Source organism: Amblyomma americanum, chromosome 3 (assembly GCF_052857255.1).
Source record: "Amblyomma americanum isolate KBUSLIRL-KWMA chromosome 3, ASM5285725v1, whole genome shotgun sequence".
Taxonomy (NCBI): domain Eukaryota; kingdom Metazoa; phylum Arthropoda; class Arachnida; order Ixodida; family Ixodidae; genus Amblyomma; species Amblyomma americanum.
In genome coordinates this window covers 77,033,073-77,051,211 of record NC_135499.1, presented here as the reverse complement: position 1 = coordinate 77,051,211, position 18,139 = coordinate 77,033,073, and the positions used below count along the sequence as shown (strand labels likewise).

Here is an 18,139-nt window from a genome sequence, read left to right as displayed (position 1 = left end):
GACAGGCAGCGGTAGTGGCCGGATTGTCTGTGGCACGGGGTACGAAGCTTCGCTGCTTTCTCCGCCGGAGGCTCGAACCCTGCTCGAGGATGAACATTTTTTCTGCTGGACAACGTTGCAATGAGGACGATACAACGCAGCAGTTAGTTGCCGACGGCCGTAATGGAAGGAATTGGAAGTTTTATCTGTATTGGCTGGAGAATGGTTTATATGGAAATGTCCTACCCCTGACGACGGCATTAGTCATGGAATTATACGTTTAATAACAATTCAAACTGGTTCTGTGAGTTTGTATGTGTACGGGCGAGACATTATTTCTGAATTGGAGCTACAACAAGGGCGCACTCCGCATATAAATTGTGCATGCCTCCCTGTAAAGTTCAAACTCAACTCTCCAGCCTCGTTTCGCCCATATGCCACTCTATCTTTAAAGTGGTCCCCTGAAGCAACTCGCATAGTAAATACACACTGAAAGAACCGTTCCTCTGCAGGAATGGTTTACAGCTTTTGCGCTTATGTTAAGTATGTGAGTAATCGGAACCCAAGTACCAAATCAGTACCAAATTGCCCAGTCGTCGTTCAAGCCATTGCTTCCCCATAAAGAATTACAAGGCTGGTCCAGATTCCTAGGCCTCCAGATGAAGCACTACCGGCAAAAAAAGGAAGGGCCGCTCCAGATATGCCAGTTGGATTTACCCTACGCCTTCCCTAAAGCACTCCTTCCGAGTCCATCAGGCCAAATGTAAGATTTGCTAATACCAAGCTGCCCAATAAAATCATACAGTTATCGACTCCAAGCTTGACACTACGGGGTACCAAGGAAATTGCGCACAATAACACACATACCAGTTTCACCAGAGTGGCGTCTGCCAATACAAACGTGTCTTGGGTGAGGTCCCAACATAGTGATGTGTCCTGTACGACGTGAGTCGAACTCACTTCTCTGAAACAGCAGCTAGAGAGCTAATATCAGCAACACATACAGTGTTCGCCGCACGGGACATGGGGAACAACGACACCTTCATAGTGACATTACCGGGACCAGACGCTCTCCAAGACACAGTTTATGGCAATGGGTGCATAGTATGACAGAAGCAGTGCAAGCCTAGTGCATTTCACTGCTATATTTCTCACAAAGACGGACATCTGCAATCTTTTGTCCCAATGCAGTCGACGCAGACTGCCTAAGTGAAACTATTGCGGCCAAATTCAGAAGCGGAGTATGCACGTCCAGTGACCACGACATCACTTCTTCCCAGTGTACAGAGAGAAAACGAAAGCTGGGTTAGCATGAGATGGGCGACGAAATCGAACGACGCCGTTAGAAGCGCAGAATAGGATGGATATTCTGTCGCCAGAGCCTCCTGATAAGACTTCTGCAGAAGTACAGCCACGCGTGGAGGACACGCAGCACAAGTCTCCCTATGCTACAACGCTCAAGAACGAACAAAACAGACAGCGCATGCAGCTTACGTGCGTTTCCATTGAATTCCCAGAATTCGAAGACTGCACACGCCAGCAGGGCGAAATAGGCGAACAAATTTCAGCGCTAACAGTTCCAATTGAAAATTTGCGCCAGAGGAAACCACGCATTGTGGAAGGGCGGAAGGTAAGGTCAGATCGCCAGACAACGGTACCTGCATGCATAGTCTAGCAAAGTTGGTGAATGTGACAAAATTTAAACCAGCCGCTAACACTACACTGTGGGAGGCGGTACTGGATACTCCTTTGCAACTGAGACAACGTATTAAAAGCAGTGTACACGACGGCTGGGCACAGCTCCAAAAACCGTCGAGGACTAGCACTGCGAAACTGTAGAAGGCTCTCGTATATAAAGTTAATTATATTGTGTTCATCACAAGGTATATAAATTAGAGTGATGTTCTACAGCATGTATAATTATATCAGTGCGCTACTCATGGTTTACGAACAACACAGGACGTAAATAACCACACACACAGACAGGGCGGAAGCTATCAACTGATTTTATTGTGCGGGACACACATTTTATAAGATCGGTTAAAAAGAAAAAAAAGCATTTAGACGACTAACATGGTGGCGTCAGGTAGCTGTGTTAGCTTTTTTTGAGGATGTGCATGCCGTGCGGTTCTGGTTCATGTCCTTTAGAAGTCGACTTCTTGCTTCGTCAACGTGACTTATGGGTCTCTTACGCACGTGTCTTCATTCGCTCACATCGTGAGCAGCCGTGAGTAGCACAGAAATGAAGTTAAATATGAACGAATTAGGCCCGTTTGCAGCTTTACTTACATAGCAAGCTTTACAGCTTTAATCCTGGGCCTTCCTGATACCAGAACATATATATACTCGGTTGTGCGCCACAACGGCATATGTAGAAGTTTGAGCACAACAAAGCACAACAGAGCCCTCTGGAGGACTTTCAGAGGCATGGAAAAGGGGCGGCAGATTTAAAGATCATGCAGAAAGTATCCGGCTCGCCCTACAGCTGTCCCCGCAGGAGTTTGTAGATAAGGCAGCAGCCCTTTGTTTCCCAAATCATGCTCAGTGTCCCGCCCTACCGCCGACAAAGAAAGCGGTGGACAAGACGTGAATAACATCTCGGTTTTACACATTGAAGCTGACTGCTGCAGTAAAAGAAGCAAGCGAAAGAACAACGCCGGGATATGATATTATTCAACACAAAGTCTTTAAGAACTCGGAGGGAGAAATCATGAATGCCCTTTCGGGTGTGATAAATGAGGTCTGGCGAAGGGGGTAAATTCCGCAGTAGTAGAAACACTCGGTCGTCTTTCCGACACCAAACGCTGGGAAGCTCCGGCCAGCATGCAGTCATTAACCGCCACTATTTTTAAAATTTATTACAAGACGGCGGCCAGGTTCCTTACGTAGTGTCTTGAAAGTTAGCAAAAAAAGTCGGCAGAGACACTTAAGACTGCTTACCGGCGAGAAGGCGCAAGACAGTCCACTCACTTCGTGAAGCAATAGCCGTGCGCTGCGGCGTGAAGTAACCGGATGCCACGCGGCCGGCAATTCTACCACTGTATGAGTCAACCGAGCCGCCGCCGTGACTCCATCACACTCCTTTGGTTATGTGCGCTAACTTAGTGAGGGCAGTCGCCGACCGTGGCCCGCGCTCCGTCTTAAGGATATCAAGCGATAGCTAATATGTTAATGCCCTTATAGGCAGAATTGGATTTCCTCTACTTAACATTCCTGGACCCCTGGGAGTCTTCATACCACTCCTGGCGCAGTGGTGCAGAGGTTAAGCGGTTCCCAACTGCCCTGAGATGGCTGGTGCTGCCACCGGTGGGATTTCTGCGATCCAGGATATCTTGAGAAACCCGTCGCGACGAATAATTAATTTCGCTGCCACCTGCCAGGTTGCATGAGGACGCCATCTTTTATGGGTACCGTCGAGCGTTAACACACAGAGAGAGAAAGAGAGAGAGAGAGAAGGCTTTTCGCGGTTTTCCCTCAATAGGGGAAGCAAGTTTTACGCAATAAAATACCATCCGGGATAAATTGGGTTCAGATCAAATCTCGGGACGGAAATACGATTAGCTACGCAGGTTGAGCAGTTTATACATGTATTACCTTAAAATGACCTCGTACGCGCGATGGTGGCTACGGAAGTAGCAAAATCTTATGAAAATATGTCACATGAGATGACCCTTGAGAACATGGAAGATCTGGGTCTTTCCTTGCATATTAGGATAGTTGCACGCAACCTGCTTAAAGACAGGGCGTTCTATATTCGCTAAATGGAGAACACATCTGCGGTTAAACTTGAAATAGTAGAGTCTCACAAAGCTGTGGCTTGGCATCTTTACTATTTAATCTAATTTTCATAACATTGACGTGGAAATTAGGAGAACTACAACATCATCAGTTCACGATTTACGCAGATGATGTCATGATAAGGGCAATGTCATTAGGAATATGGATAAGATAGTTAACGTAGCCGAAGAATTCTACACAGACCTGTACAGCAGCCAATGTAATCAGAGCGTTAATGAGAACGACAGCAGTACACAGCAATGCGTCATCCCGCCAGTGACGAAAGATGAAGTAAAGAAAGCCTTAGAAGCAATGAAAAGGGGAAAAGCAACAGGGGAGGATCAGGTAACAGCAGATCTGTTGATGGATGGAGAAGACATCGTGCTAGAAAAACTAGCCACCCTGTATACGCAATGCCTTATGACCTCGACTGTACGAGAAGCTTGGAAGAATGCAAACATTATCTTAATTCATAAGAAGGGAGACGCCAAGGACTTGAAAAATTACAGGCCGATCAGCTTACTATCCGTTGCCTACAAAGGTAATCGCTAATAGAGTCAGGGCAACGTTAGACTTTAATCAACCAAATAATCAGGCAGGCTTTCGTAAAGGATATTCCACAATAGATTATATTCGCACTATCAATCAGGTGATAGAGAAATGCGCAGAATATAACCAACCTCTGTATATAGCTTTCATTGATTACGAGAAAGCATTCGACTCAGTGGAAACCTCAGCAGTCATACAGGCATTGCGTAATCAGAGGGTAGAAGAGCCTTTTGTCAAAATACTGGAAGATATATATAGCAACTGCACAGCTACTATAGTCCTCCATAAAGTCAGCAATAAAATTCCAATAAGGAAGGGCGTCAGGCAAGGAGACACGATCTCGCCAATGCTGTTCACCGCATGTTTAATGGAGGTATTTCGAGGCCTGAATTGCGAACAGTTGGGAATAAGGATAAATGGAGAATACCTCAATAATCTGCGATTTGCTGATGACATTGCCTTGCAGAGTCACTCAGGAGGTGAACTGCAAATCATGATCAATGAGTTACACAGGCAGCGCAGATCGATGGGTCTAAAAATTAACATGCAGAAAACCAAGGTAATGCTCAACAGCCTAGCAAGGGAACAACAGTTCACAATTGGCAGCGAGAGCCTAGAAATTGTGACGGAATACGTCTACTTAGGGCAGGTAGTGACAGCTGATCCGGATCATGAGAGGGAGATAACTAGAAGGATAAGAATGGGGTGGAGCGCATATGGCAAATTATCGCAGATCATGAGTGGCAGTTTACCAATTTCCCTCAAGAGGAAAGTGTACAACAGCATAATCTTACCGGTACTCACCTACGGGGCAGAAACGTGGAGGCTAACGAAAAGAGTTCATATTAAGTTAAGGACAACCCAGCGAGCCATGGAAAGAAAAATGATAGGTGTAACGTTAAGAGATCGGAAGCAGGCAGAGTGGGTGAGGGAACAAGCACGGATTAATGACATCCTAATCGAAATCAAGAGAAAGAAATGGACTTGGGCAGGGCATGTAATGCAAAGGCAAGATAACCGCTGGTCCTTAAGGGTAACGGAGTGGATTCCAAGAGAAAGTAAGCGTAGCAGGGGGCGGCAGAAGGTTTGGTGGGTTGATGAGATTAAGAAGTTTGCCGTCAAAGGGTGGATGCAGCTGGCAAAGGATAGGGCTAATTGGAGAGACATGGGAGAGGCCTTTGTCCTGCAGTGGGTGTAGTAAGGCTGATGATGATGATGGAATGATATGGTCCACTCTGTCCAATGAGACGCCTAACCTTCATTTACAAGACCCCTTAAACACACTCGAGGAGTACGTCCGCGAAGAAGGCCTCGAATCGTCGGCATAAAAATCTAGCTACATTCATGAGTCTAGCAAAAACGGAAGAAAGAATTTGTAGATCACAATTGTCATTCTCAAGATCGGTAACCAAACATTACAAGATGTGGATGAGCTGATGGTACTTGGGCTAGACATATCAGGCAAAGTCAGGCATAGTCAGGCAAAGGAACACAATGTGGCGCCACAAGACGAAGAAAACAGAAGCAACTACGTTGCACTTGATGAGCACATCTCATCTAGGTGTGGAAGTGCCAGGACCGTGATGGCCAAACGTCGTGCAGTACCTTAACCTAATATACTATAGCTGGCTGAGTTCCATCGACTATCAAGGCGGCAATGGGCAGCGCTAGAAACAATAAATAGGAACGCTATGCGCACCATCATGCCTTGCCACCGAAAATGATAGACCAGCCTCAGTGGGCATACACAACAATAACTACAAGCAAACAAACAAGCTCTATCGTAAACCAAAAGCCGACAACACGAACAGTGGTTGATATATATCTGGGAAGGTGCATAGGTTATACGGACGCATCGGTAATAGAACAATGCGAAAGAACGGTGACGACTAGAATATTCTGAGGGAATCAGACATCGGGAATACGTCTGGCACTATCCGGACCCATTTGTGATGGAGCTTTACGCTATCCGCGATGCGATGGAGTGTATAAATAACATAGCATTTATAAGAGAAGCCTATATCTATAACTATAGGGACTCCTTAGGGGCTCCTAAACAAATTAAAAAAAATTAACTTAGACACTAAGCATCACTCAAGGATCACATGCTCTCAATATAAAATCAGTTAAACGCATCCAGATACATTAAATAGAAGAACGTACTCAGAATGTCGACAAGCGGAAAGCAGACGCCCACACACGCCAAGCCCACAAATACGAATGCCTCCCCCAGTAGCCTCCCTTTTGATCTCCGCACAGCTCTTCCCATATTGCCGTCCTCTATAAGGAGAAGTTCACATGTCCTAATTCCCCCCTGCACTTCCCTCCTCCCTCATAACTTAACGTGATTGTAGGAGGTATCCTTTAGAATTATAAGGACTTGGGCACGAGGGGGGAATAATTAACTTGTGGATAACAGCCAACACAAAGAGTAGAACCTGCTCAGCTGGATTTCTGGAAAAGAACAGTCTCCACGACCTATATTAGGTTATAAAAGCCTGTCTTTATACAACATGGCAAATCTTCGATCGAATAAAAAAAATTGCTTTCTGCACAGAAATAGTGTTAACTCGCTTTAACGCGATCTTATAGTGTTCATCATATTTCAAGCGCTCGTTATTCGTGAGTGACTCGTATATTTTACACGTGCTGTCATGACGAAAAATAGTAAAAGAAATCACAACTCCAGCTGCAACTGCTCCGGAAGAAAAATATTATTTTAGGGAAGCACAACTATGCGACCGCTGGACACAGCACGGCTGGTCTTGAGAAGATCGGCTCCTCAGATCCTTTTAATAGCCTCAAAGTAATGTTAGTAGGCATATTTGCGCTAGAGCCATGAAAACTGCCTTGTTCGATTTCGAATAGCGACAACGCGCTAAACTCCTCGGAACGGCTGCTGGTACATTCAAAATGGTTATGTACTTTTACTCGATATGATTTTACGCAAAACAAGCACCATTTTCACCTCGGGACATTTCCTGAGTTACTGCATAATACACCATCGATGCCAGCTGAAAGTAATTAAACATTTATAAAAGACAGAGTGGTCTAGTTATGTGAAACCAACTGAGGGCTGTGTATACAATCTAGCGGTGCACATTTTTTCTCTGCATAAAACAGGCCATTTGGCAAACTTTATATTTTGCATGACGGACGATGTAGCAACCGTCAGGACTTTAACGCCAAATTAACTTGTGTGCGTGTGTGCGGCGGCAAGCCCTACGTGGCAGGAGGCAAGCACCACGAGTATTTTCTTGAACGTGCACGTGAATCTGTGCAACGACTGAAATTATTTCATCGAGTTCTTCAAAGTACTCTTGTGTTCTCAACAAAGGTAGAATGGGCATGAAAAAGAACTAACAAGAACATTTCCCGGCCCGCATGTGTTCTGAATAGTGAATTGTACAAGTTGCTCCTTATCTCCAGACACTTCAACTCTGGGCAGCCCTGCACTCCTTGTAGGCGTTCCTGACAGCTTGAGCTTGCTCGGGCTGAAAGGAAGAAAAAGCAAGAACATCAAACATCAAGCGAATTAATAGGCATTGTCTGGTTTCCTACGAGCATCTTAACGTGAACTTTCCATTTAGTACTGCAGTTGCCATCACCAGCCCACAGGGCCGCTTTCTCATCCACTTTAAACGTCAGCTCTCATTTCAGGCATAGTGTTGTCAAATGTGCACAAGCTAAAGGGGTGTTCTGCTGCACGTTCGCGCCAATTTGCCAAACATTAAGAAGCTTAAGTATACAGTGCAAAAATTGAAGTAAAAGCAACGACCTAATTTTTGAAGTCTTCTTTGCAAAACTTGGTTAACAACGATGCCAATTTTTGAACATGGGCAGTGGCGTTTATCTTTCGAGGCGGTAAGTTTCTGTCGGAAGTGAAGAACTGCAGAGAACATTGATCATTGCTTTAGTTATCCCTATGTCTGGAAAGCAGACATCTTATGCCACTTTATCCAAGAATATGTATATTTTTAAATAGTCCGCAAAACTTGGTGATACAGTCCACCAAACGGAATGTATGCGTTTTGATTAAGAGTCTAGGGATATGCCACATCAGGCGTCAGGCACTCTACGTCTGGCTCAGTCACACGCCTCTTCTTAAGTCAATGTTGGTCTGGCAATATGTTCTTCTGCTTTCTTTTCTCATTTGTTTGGTCTATCCTGCAAATGTATTTGCGCCTTCGTCTGCCTCAATTTTTCGCCGGCACGCCCAGTGGGAGTTTTTTTCGTCGCAGCAGCCACGATAGTGATGGTGGCTGTTACGCCCGCGTTGCGCACTTGTACCTTTCCTTGTTTTCTTGCGACTTCCTTCCGTTTAGTTCAATTGAAATGTAGTGAAGTTGCCATAAACCGCCTAACAAAAAGGCGCCTTAAAAGTGCGAAGTGCCATGCGGAGCGGAAGGCGCATTCACATTTCTGGCGCATCCATTCTTGAGGAAGAAGAATAAAACTCACAGCTCCGTTTTTTGTTAACCTTTAATTTCTGTACAGTTGTGCCTGGACAGAAAAGTTAATAGGTTAATGGGGCAGTTATCGTATAAAAAGAATTTTATACGCTTTTCCTGTGCTTGCCACACCCTGAGCGCCTGTTATCTTAACGTGTTCCCAGAGGCAGGTGCGAACCACGCCTACCTCAGTTTACTGCAAAGATTATTGAATCAGTACTTTTGTCAGCTTTCCCACTCTCTGTTTCACTTAGGAACAAATGAATAGAACTGTTGAGAGTGAAAAGTTTTAGCAGCGCTTTTGGATCTTTCTCTAGCAGTTGATGTTGTACAGAGTCGATCACAATTGTCTAGTGTGCTCGAGATGTGCCATCCGGGGGAAATAATGTGGAATTCCAAAGCAGGTATCGGCTTTGATTGATAATGGTTGCGCTGGAGAGCAGCAGAATGTACACTTGAACAGCGCAGGAACCAGCGCATTACCGCTAGCAAAGCAGCTGCGAAACGATTTCACTTCATTTGCTCCGCAGCACACCGCCCGAGCGCTCTAGACAAGTATGATCGACTGTGTACTTATTTGTCGCAACAAGAAAAGGAACAACGGATTTTTTACTTTCAGTGCCTAAGCACCTGCAGTGAAGCTGCAACAAGAGAATCAGAGTTCTGGGCAGAATCATCCAATGTGGAATCTAAATGCACGAAACTTACGTCACCACACGATCAAATGCGGGGGTACTCATTTAATCATGCATTTTGTAACAGCGAGGACAAAGAGTTTTGCAGTGCCAAATCTTTGGAGCTCTAAAGTTTGCAATGCTAAACGCAGGAGCTTTACTGAACGAAATTATCGAATTTCAGGATTATATCAGCGACCATACTGTGTTCTTGCTGTTTTAAAACGACTAGGGTTTACTATGCAAGGGTCGATGAGGTAACGTTTTCTTGTATGGTTTCAACAATACGTTTATTTCAGTCGATTATGTGATCTACAAAGGTTAAAAACTAATGGCATTGTAGTTTTTAATAAAAGTTAATAGTGCAGATACCACTAAAGCTTTTGGTTATACATAAAATGGAAAATAGTCAAGAAGTGCACTAAAAACTCCTGCTTAACAGCAAAACGACGTATGCTAGAAGAAATAAAGGGAGTAGTAAAAATGTACTCACAGAGAGAACTGCCGTCACCGCCGCGCTATAAGCGATGAAAAGAAATAGAAATAATTTCATGGGGTGCTTATACATATATTTTGTGACATACTGTTTTGCCTACACCTTCAATGTCAATAAAAAAATATGGTACTCATATTTAAACTATGAATTTTTGATTAACACTGTCTCACGACCAAGATATTTCGAAGCGCATTCTAACATTTAGTCTCGATATACGCACACAGGCTTCTAAAAATCGTATGCTTCTCTTTCACAATGTAGAGTGCTGCAACTTTCTAAACACCAGCATTCTATTAAAGCGGCCTTCACAATCTGTAATGCTATAAAAGCAACTATCGAAACGCGTCTATAAACTTTGTAAACGCGGACTTAAGGAGACAGCGCTATTTGCCTACAAAAGCCTATAAGAGATGGCAATTTTCCCAATGACACAAACAGTTCCTTAATATTTAGACTGCTTCGGCAGTGGGCATTAAATTGTTTGCTACAGATTCATCAACTTAATTAATCAAAGGGAGGTTATTTCCGAAAATTTTCAAAACAGAGCACGCACAAAGTCCACGTCGGCATGGCACTGCTTCTTGAGGAGCTGAGCCACGTTGCCGCCCTCGCCTCGGATGAATTCCCGTGCATTTCCCTGGAGCTGTCATAAAAATCAAGATCATCAACAATGCCAGCCTAACTTCGTCCCCTGCAGGATAAAGGACTCTCAAAGATCATTCCATTTAAGGTTGCACTTCTTCAAATGTGAGCACGTTATCCCCGTAATCTTCTTAATCTCAGCCATCCGCCTATATATTCTGCCTCCCCTGGTACTAGTGGCTTCTTTTGGAATCTATGTCGTTGCCATGGCTGATTATCGGTGGTCTTGCCTTCCCATTACATGCACTATCCATGCCAAATTCTTCATGATTTCAACAACGATATAAGTTAGTCGTGTTGGAAAAATGGCAAATAACGGGACGCACTCCACATCCACAAACACTTGAGGATACAAGAAAAAGAATAAACATACCATGGCAGTATGTGTGTGCGTATATATATATATATATATATATATATATATATATATATATATATATATATATATATATATATATATACCTCGAAGTAAACGCTTCATTTAAGGAAACATTTTTATTTGACTCGACATTTCGATCGGAGGACCGATCTTTTTCAAGAGTGACCTTACACTGCATGGGCGCGTGTTCTTATAGCATGGGACTTGACACACAGAAGGCTTAAAAAGAAAAGAAATAAAGAAAAGTAAAGAAAAGCTCCCAACAAGCTTCCGTCACCCTGCAATACTTCGGTCACGAGGTCGCCACGCGGAAACAAAGGTATGACCTCAGACGACGCTGTGGCTCAGCCCAACGGCTGAAGTTAAAGCAAAACTGACAGGCCGACCAGGCTCACGCGCCCACCATTTCTCCTTCTGCTAATGTCACACGCTCTAGGAATTTTTTAAAATTAAGAAAAATTACTGACAAGCTAATCAGGCACGAGCTCCACATAAAATCTCTTCAAATATATCTTAAATCAGAAACTGTACCGAAGGGACTTCTCGTATCCCTATCGCCATCCATGAGTAACCTTTCAGAATTTCATCGCGAAGCATGGAGCAAAGAACTACTTAAGGCTTCTTTAAACGTCCTGAAAATAACAATTGAGCACTTTAGACAGACGTTAGCATCAATAATACTCGAGGAGAGGCGGGCGCGTCGCAGGATGGTACTCTCAGCATCCGAGACAAATGAGCTTGAGGTCTTTCAGTTGAGCAAAATTAAGCAAATTTGGACGAAGAAACTTAAAAAGTTCTCTCGTGATGGCATTGTTGTTGAGGCAGGTATGGAGCACACAATGGTATTGCAACTGGCAACGCACATATCCCCACCCGACAATAACAACGAAACGATAAACGAACATACAGCCACATTAGACCGAACACCTGGAGAACCACACCTTCCGGAAAATATAATCAACCTATCAAGCTCACAACTCACTCCCGATGAAAAGTCCCTTTTATCACGCGGCCTAAAATTCTGCCCGAATAATGGGCAGTATAATGAATACCAATTACTCAAGGATCTGGATGACTTTACCCGAACACTTAGACTACGGGAATACTTTTTCGACAAACCAAGCCAAAATAATGCTTGGTGCCCGAAATCTCAGGAACAGTGGACACCCAAAATTGGCAGAGATAAATATCTAGACCCATATATTAAAGCGGTACAAAAGGACATATTGCAGGCCTTCGGGACACGAAAATTTGGCCCATCCAACCTCACAAAAAAACAACGTAACGCTTTGGACTCACCCGGGAAACGAACCGACATCGTCATTAAGCCCGCCGACAAGGGTGGAGGTATAGTTATTTTGGACAAAGATGAATATATTCAGGAGGCCAACCGCCAACTCAACGACTCAAAATTCTATAAGAAACTCATCAGACCTCACCTCTGAACACCAGAGGATCATAGCAAAAACTCTGAATAAACTAACCGATGAAGGTGAATTACCATGGCGAATAAGTAAGGCGCTGACGCCAAAAAATGCCTCCACGGGGCGCTTATATATGCTTCCGAAAATACACAAAGAGGACCATCCGGGGCGACCTATTGTTTCTGGTGTCGGCGCACTGTCAGAACCGATCTCCGATTACATCGATTCCCACATCAAACATATACCTCCGAAACATCCATCTTACATACGAGATATTAGCCACTTCCTGAGAGAATTATCCGATGTCACCTTCCCTCATGGCGCTTTCCTAGTTACCATGGAGTTGGTGTCACTTTACACTAATATCCCCCATGACGACGGAATACAGGCCATGGTCGGAGTCTATAAAGAACACAGAATCCTAGACTCTCCGAGTCCAAGTGCCATCGAAACGCTTGCAAATTTGGTCCTTAAACTTAACACTTTCGAATTCAATAACTCATATTATCTTCAAAGGAGTGGTACGGCTATGGGCTCAAAAAGGGCACCAAATTACGCCAACATATTTATGAACAAAATTGAATCAGACTTTCTTTCCTCATATCCAACCAAACCGGCTTTTTATAAACGTTTTCTTGATGACATATTTATAATTTGGGCAGAGACAGAGGAAAAACTGATTCAGTTTATCACCTCATTCAGCAACATACATCAAATATCTCTTTCACACACACGTACTCAACTAATAGCATTAACTTCCTTGATGTGCTTGTTCGTGTTGACAGGGGTGCATTAATGACTAGCGTTTATAAAAAAAAAACCACAGACAGACAACAGTATCTTCATTTCAACAGTTGCCACCCACGCCATTGCAAAACTTCAATTCCCTACTCACAGGCTATCCGATTCAAACGCATTTGCTCTCGAGCAGAAGATTTACAAAAAAAGGCTAAACACATGGGCGAAATTCTTAAGAAACAGCGCTACCCGCCTTCAATCATCGACGATGCCATTAAAAGGGCGGCAGTGACTAACCGTAATCACATCCCTGCGGAATCCCCGCCAACACCGCATCGCTCTAATCTAGTACTGACATTCACAGACAACCTAAAGAATATTAACAAAATCCTTCAAAAACACTTCAATATCATAGGACAAAGTGAGCGGCTCTCAAAAATTTTTCCATTTGTCCCCCGGGTAAAATACAGAAGGCCAAAAAATTTACAAAATCAACTTGTGCACTCAACGGTTAATAAACCGAGGCCGGTAGGTTGCACACCTTGCGGAAAGAGCAGATGCCAAGTTTGCAAACACATGCAAGCCACAGCACTGACTAAAAGTACCCATTCAGATTTCAAACATGTTATCCGAGAGGACGTAAACTGCAATTCCAGTAATCTTGTTTGCATGCTCGAGTGTGGCGAATGTCAGATGCAGTACATTGGCCAAACAGACAATTCCTTCCGATTAAGATTTAACAACCACCGCTCACATACTCAAGCTCTCCCTGGCCTCCCACTATCGAGACACCTCCGCGAAAAAGGCCACGAGTTTGACAAACTTAAAGTAACGATATTGCAGAGTAGCTTTAAAAACACCCGGGAGCGCGAACAACGCGAATCATACTTTATTTTCAAATTTAGCACAGTACAAAAGGGCATCAACGAAAACCATGGCACCCTATCGTCTCTTTCGATGGCAGAAACCAAAGAAAATTTCAACCCTAATAGACAAAGTACCACCACTGACCGAGTCGTCTGAGGTCATAATCCTGTTGCCTGTCAGTTTCGGCTTGTTTCCATCTGCCGTTCAGTTCATTCTTTGGTCCCGCGAGGTCCATATGTCCCCTTCTCTTTCTTCTTTTTTTGTCATTATATATTTTTATATATTTTTTATTTTTTGAAATTCCTCTGTACTATATCTCTTGTTTTTTTGCATTCCTGTCAACAAGCCTTTCCATCTGGTCCTCCTATGGGAAGCTCATCTGGTTTTAGCGGCTCGCGTGTCACCATGTGGAGCCACTTTGGGCGGTCTCAACCTGTTCCGCCTCGTCCGGGCCATCTTTCGGAGCCGCTCGGGGCCGCACATTCGCGGACAGAGGCATACCGAAACCCACAATTGGCGGACGCAACCCTTCTTTTGTTAAGCCCCACCACATTTCTTCTTTGCTTTCCCTTTTTTCTCTGGTTTTGCTTCTCTCGCTCTCTTTTCTTTTTTCTTGTCGCAGTAGCCGCGTGCGCAACCAGCACGGCCTCCCTCTTTCACCTCGTGTGCGCGTGTGTGTGCAGCGAGTTCACTGGTACACGACGCGCCACCTTTGCTTCCCTAATATGCCATCGGTGTCAGTTGTGTTCCGTTCTCCCGGCCGCCCTCTCCCCCTTTTTTCTTTACTTTTCTTTATTTCTTTTCTTTTTAAGCCTTCTGTGTGTCAAGTCCCATGCTATAAGAACACGCGCCCATGCACTGTATGGTCACTCTTGAAAAAGATCGGTCCTCCGATCGAAACGTCGAGTCAAATAAAATTTTTTCCTTAAATGAAGCATATACTTCGATGTATATATATATAACCAAAAGGAAGTAATGTAAAATCAATTGAAACAGATAATGCAATGAAGATAAGAGAATTCCATGCTTAACATAAAGTGGCATAAATGGGTGTTAAAATTAGTTTAATGTTAGAGACGAGGTCGTTGCAGGAAATAGGTTCCTGGTTCCACTTATCTTTGCAAAAACTGCATTTCAGTTTATTAGTACGCGAAAAGTACGACTTAATACCAAGGTTGGGGGCCTTCTTCTTGATCGAGGAATATAAAAAAGGACAAAAGCAATATGTGTAAAAAGAAAAAAATGACTTAACGCCGCCGTGCCGGAGGCTCAATGACACGTTGTGACGGCGCACGGATAAGCGGGGGGGGGGGAATTTCGGAGAAGACAAGGAACAAAAGGTACAGAAGTAGCGATCATTCCGACATTATATCAACGTCATTGCTTTTCACCGGACGCTCTCGATAAGGTTAACTGCCAAAATATTTTGAAGATTCCTGACGGGAGGTGTACTATCATCCACGAGACGAATTAAGAATATGTACAGTAACAGCTTAGCCTCTTAGACAACGTGCGCCTCAAAATCCAAAGCTAAATTAGTGCAAATGATAATAATGTTTTAATCAGGATTTGTTAGTGGCAAATTAACGCTACGATACTAATATTGTAAGTGATACTAACGCCACGATACATATATGCATGAAAGTTGCGTAATAACATAGACATGAAAGGGGACATGCTGGTATTGAAACCGAGTAACAGTTTTATGAACAGTATTTTCACTGGTCATATTGTAAAAAATTGGAAATGAGGCGTTCAGTTGATGGTGATCTTCTGGCACGTTATGCACTTGACATATATACAGAGTCAACTGAATAGAGGCCTACACGTGAGGTGAATCGCGGGGTAAATCTTTTTAGGTATATTAAGAATAAATAAAGGCCAACAACCCACCTTTGGAGTCACATGGACAGGACAGGAGTTCATTGAAATATAATATAGAAACTGCAAACGGTGCTAAACAAAATCAGCAGCCCGATTAAGCAATCGAGTATTTCTCAAAATATTGTTTAGTTTGAATAAGACTTAAGAAGTAAGTGGAGTGGGAAAAGCTTTAGCGCGAAATCTATAAACATGGCGACTAGCTTAGCAACAATATTGAGGGCGCAGGAAGTGTGCCTAAAAAGAATTTCTAGTGTTACGTTGTTCGGCCCTCCTAAAGCCGCTCTATAATTGCATAATATTTCTTTATATAATCGTGTAGTACAGTTTTTTTCATCAGGTGGATGATTACGCGGCATCGGTATTACGACAGCAGACTGCGGATGCTCTGCCGCTACAGAATCCCTGTGGAGAAAAGCATGTATGCCAAAACTTCGGAGCCCGTGACAGCACAAGAACAATTTGCTGAAGCATTTTTCATTCACGGTGTGCTTCAGGTTTTCTGAATCTACAAAACGGAGAGTAATGAGTTGTCTCGTACCCGGGAGTCAACGCGTTCTCCCATGCACTTCACCACAGCCTGGATCTGGTCGTCGTTCAGGCCTGTAATGCGGAAAAAATGCAGATTACGTTTGATACGTGTGACATAGGATTATGTGGGAACTGCACTGCGCACGGATGGTCGCCTACATGCTGAGTTCATGTGGTGCTGCGACAGAGAGCTGCCAATTTGTGCATGTGTGGCATGTTGAAAGCAAATTGTACGAAGTGGCCCTAAGTTAAATGACGTTCAGTTGAAATATTACCTAAATCAATCCAAGGTGCGGAGAGAACTTGTGAGGGCTCATTAAATCTCAGAAAAGTTGAAACGATGCCCTTTCATTAACGTTTTTTTTTAACTTGCGAAAAGTTGATTCGTCAAGGTATGTCGAATGGTACATATAAAACTCCATATATATTACATCCCCTCTGCAGCCATGCGAGAATGAATTCCTCGTCAGCTAGGGGATTATAAACCCAAGCTAATATTTTGTGGTTTATGGTACTTTAAGCGCGAGGACGTCTCCAAGCGATAAAATGTTTGGCTACAAGGCAGTGTAAAGCGAGAGTTTTGTAATGAAAAAGTTCTGCTTGTTTTCATTTTTTCCGCAGAATCTAATACTTCTTTGGCAGCAGCTGAAGTATGGCCCCTGAACGAACTGTTTATAATGGATCTTAGTTTCGCGCTTCTAGAAAATTTCTGCGCTCTTTGCGGAAACCTGAGAGAGTTCTCTTTTTAGCTTCAGTTTTCATTCAATTCGTGGACATTGAACACTGATCTGGTGCGGGTATGTTCAGAGCACAGTTCTAACTCGGGGCTTTGCTGATTAAGCTCCAGGCTTGATAGCGCACATGTTAGACCATCAATAGATGAGCCAGTATATCTGCACAAAGAGAGGCACCATGAAGCACGAGGAAGGATTGGGATGGATGACCCTGTGTGGAAACTTGCGATAATTCCGTTTCCAGCTTCAATCTGTTCACCTTGCGGGCATCGAACAGATATCGGTTTCATCTATATTTTGAAAGGTTAAAATCTGTGCCAGGCAAAGGACATGTTAGAACATTAATAAAGAAGCCAGTATATATGCATAAAGAGCGGCACCAGGAAGCACGAGGACGGGACTCGATAGATGACTGGCCTAGTTCATGAACATGGCGGAGAAGTGTGGCTCATAAATTTGCGCTGTATAGAATAAGGCTGGATTGTGACGCAGAATTTCTTCCATAAACACGAAACTGCCGGCTAATATTTAAGAGCGGTGCGGAAAAGTTCAAAAACTGGCGAATCATTTCAGTTCGCTTACCGCACAGTTCATGAGCACCCTTGATGACGAAGGCTCCAGCCACGATTAGTGCACAGATGAACAACACCTTCATTTTGGACGGGCTGAAACTCGACGCGGAAGCAACGAGAAAACGACAAGGACAGCAAGAGAGAGCTCGATTGAAAAATCCCGCGCTGCTATCCGTTGTATACGTTTGCTCGCACTCTACTTCCTAGTGTACTTTGCCAGGACGTGAAACATGAAGCCAACCACCGGAATTGTCTTTTGCACTATTATGCAACATTTCGCGCACATCCTGGTGCAGCTTTCTTCCTCCACCGCGAACATGAATATAATAAAGAAAGCAAGTAAAAAATGACCTAAGATGAAGGCTCGTTTCTGCCCAGAGAAGCGAGAGTGTACTTAAACAGGAAGGTCTGCATCCACGATGATACCCTCCGTGCCTTTCGACCA

The 18,139-nt window shown here is 43.8% G+C and overlaps 1 protein-coding gene across 1 annotated transcript in view; it reads right to left on the bottom strand.

Moving 5' to 3' along the window:
* LOC144124684 (uncharacterized) overlaps positions 1-17,815 on the bottom strand; it is a 39,507-nt gene extending 21,692 nt beyond the window's left edge. Inside the window, exons 1-3 of the mRNA XM_077657519.1 lie at positions 17,705-17,815; positions 16,399-16,460; positions 10,480-10,569 (exon numbers count right to left, since the gene is read on the bottom strand). Of these exons, the coding sequence (XP_077513645.1) occupies positions 10,480-10,569; positions 16,399-16,460; positions 17,705-17,777 (225 nt within the window). The 5' untranslated portion in view covers positions 17,778-17,815. The remainder of the gene's footprint in view (positions 1-10,479; positions 10,570-16,398; positions 16,461-17,704) is intronic.
* Positions 17,816-18,139: the final 324 nt, after the last annotated feature.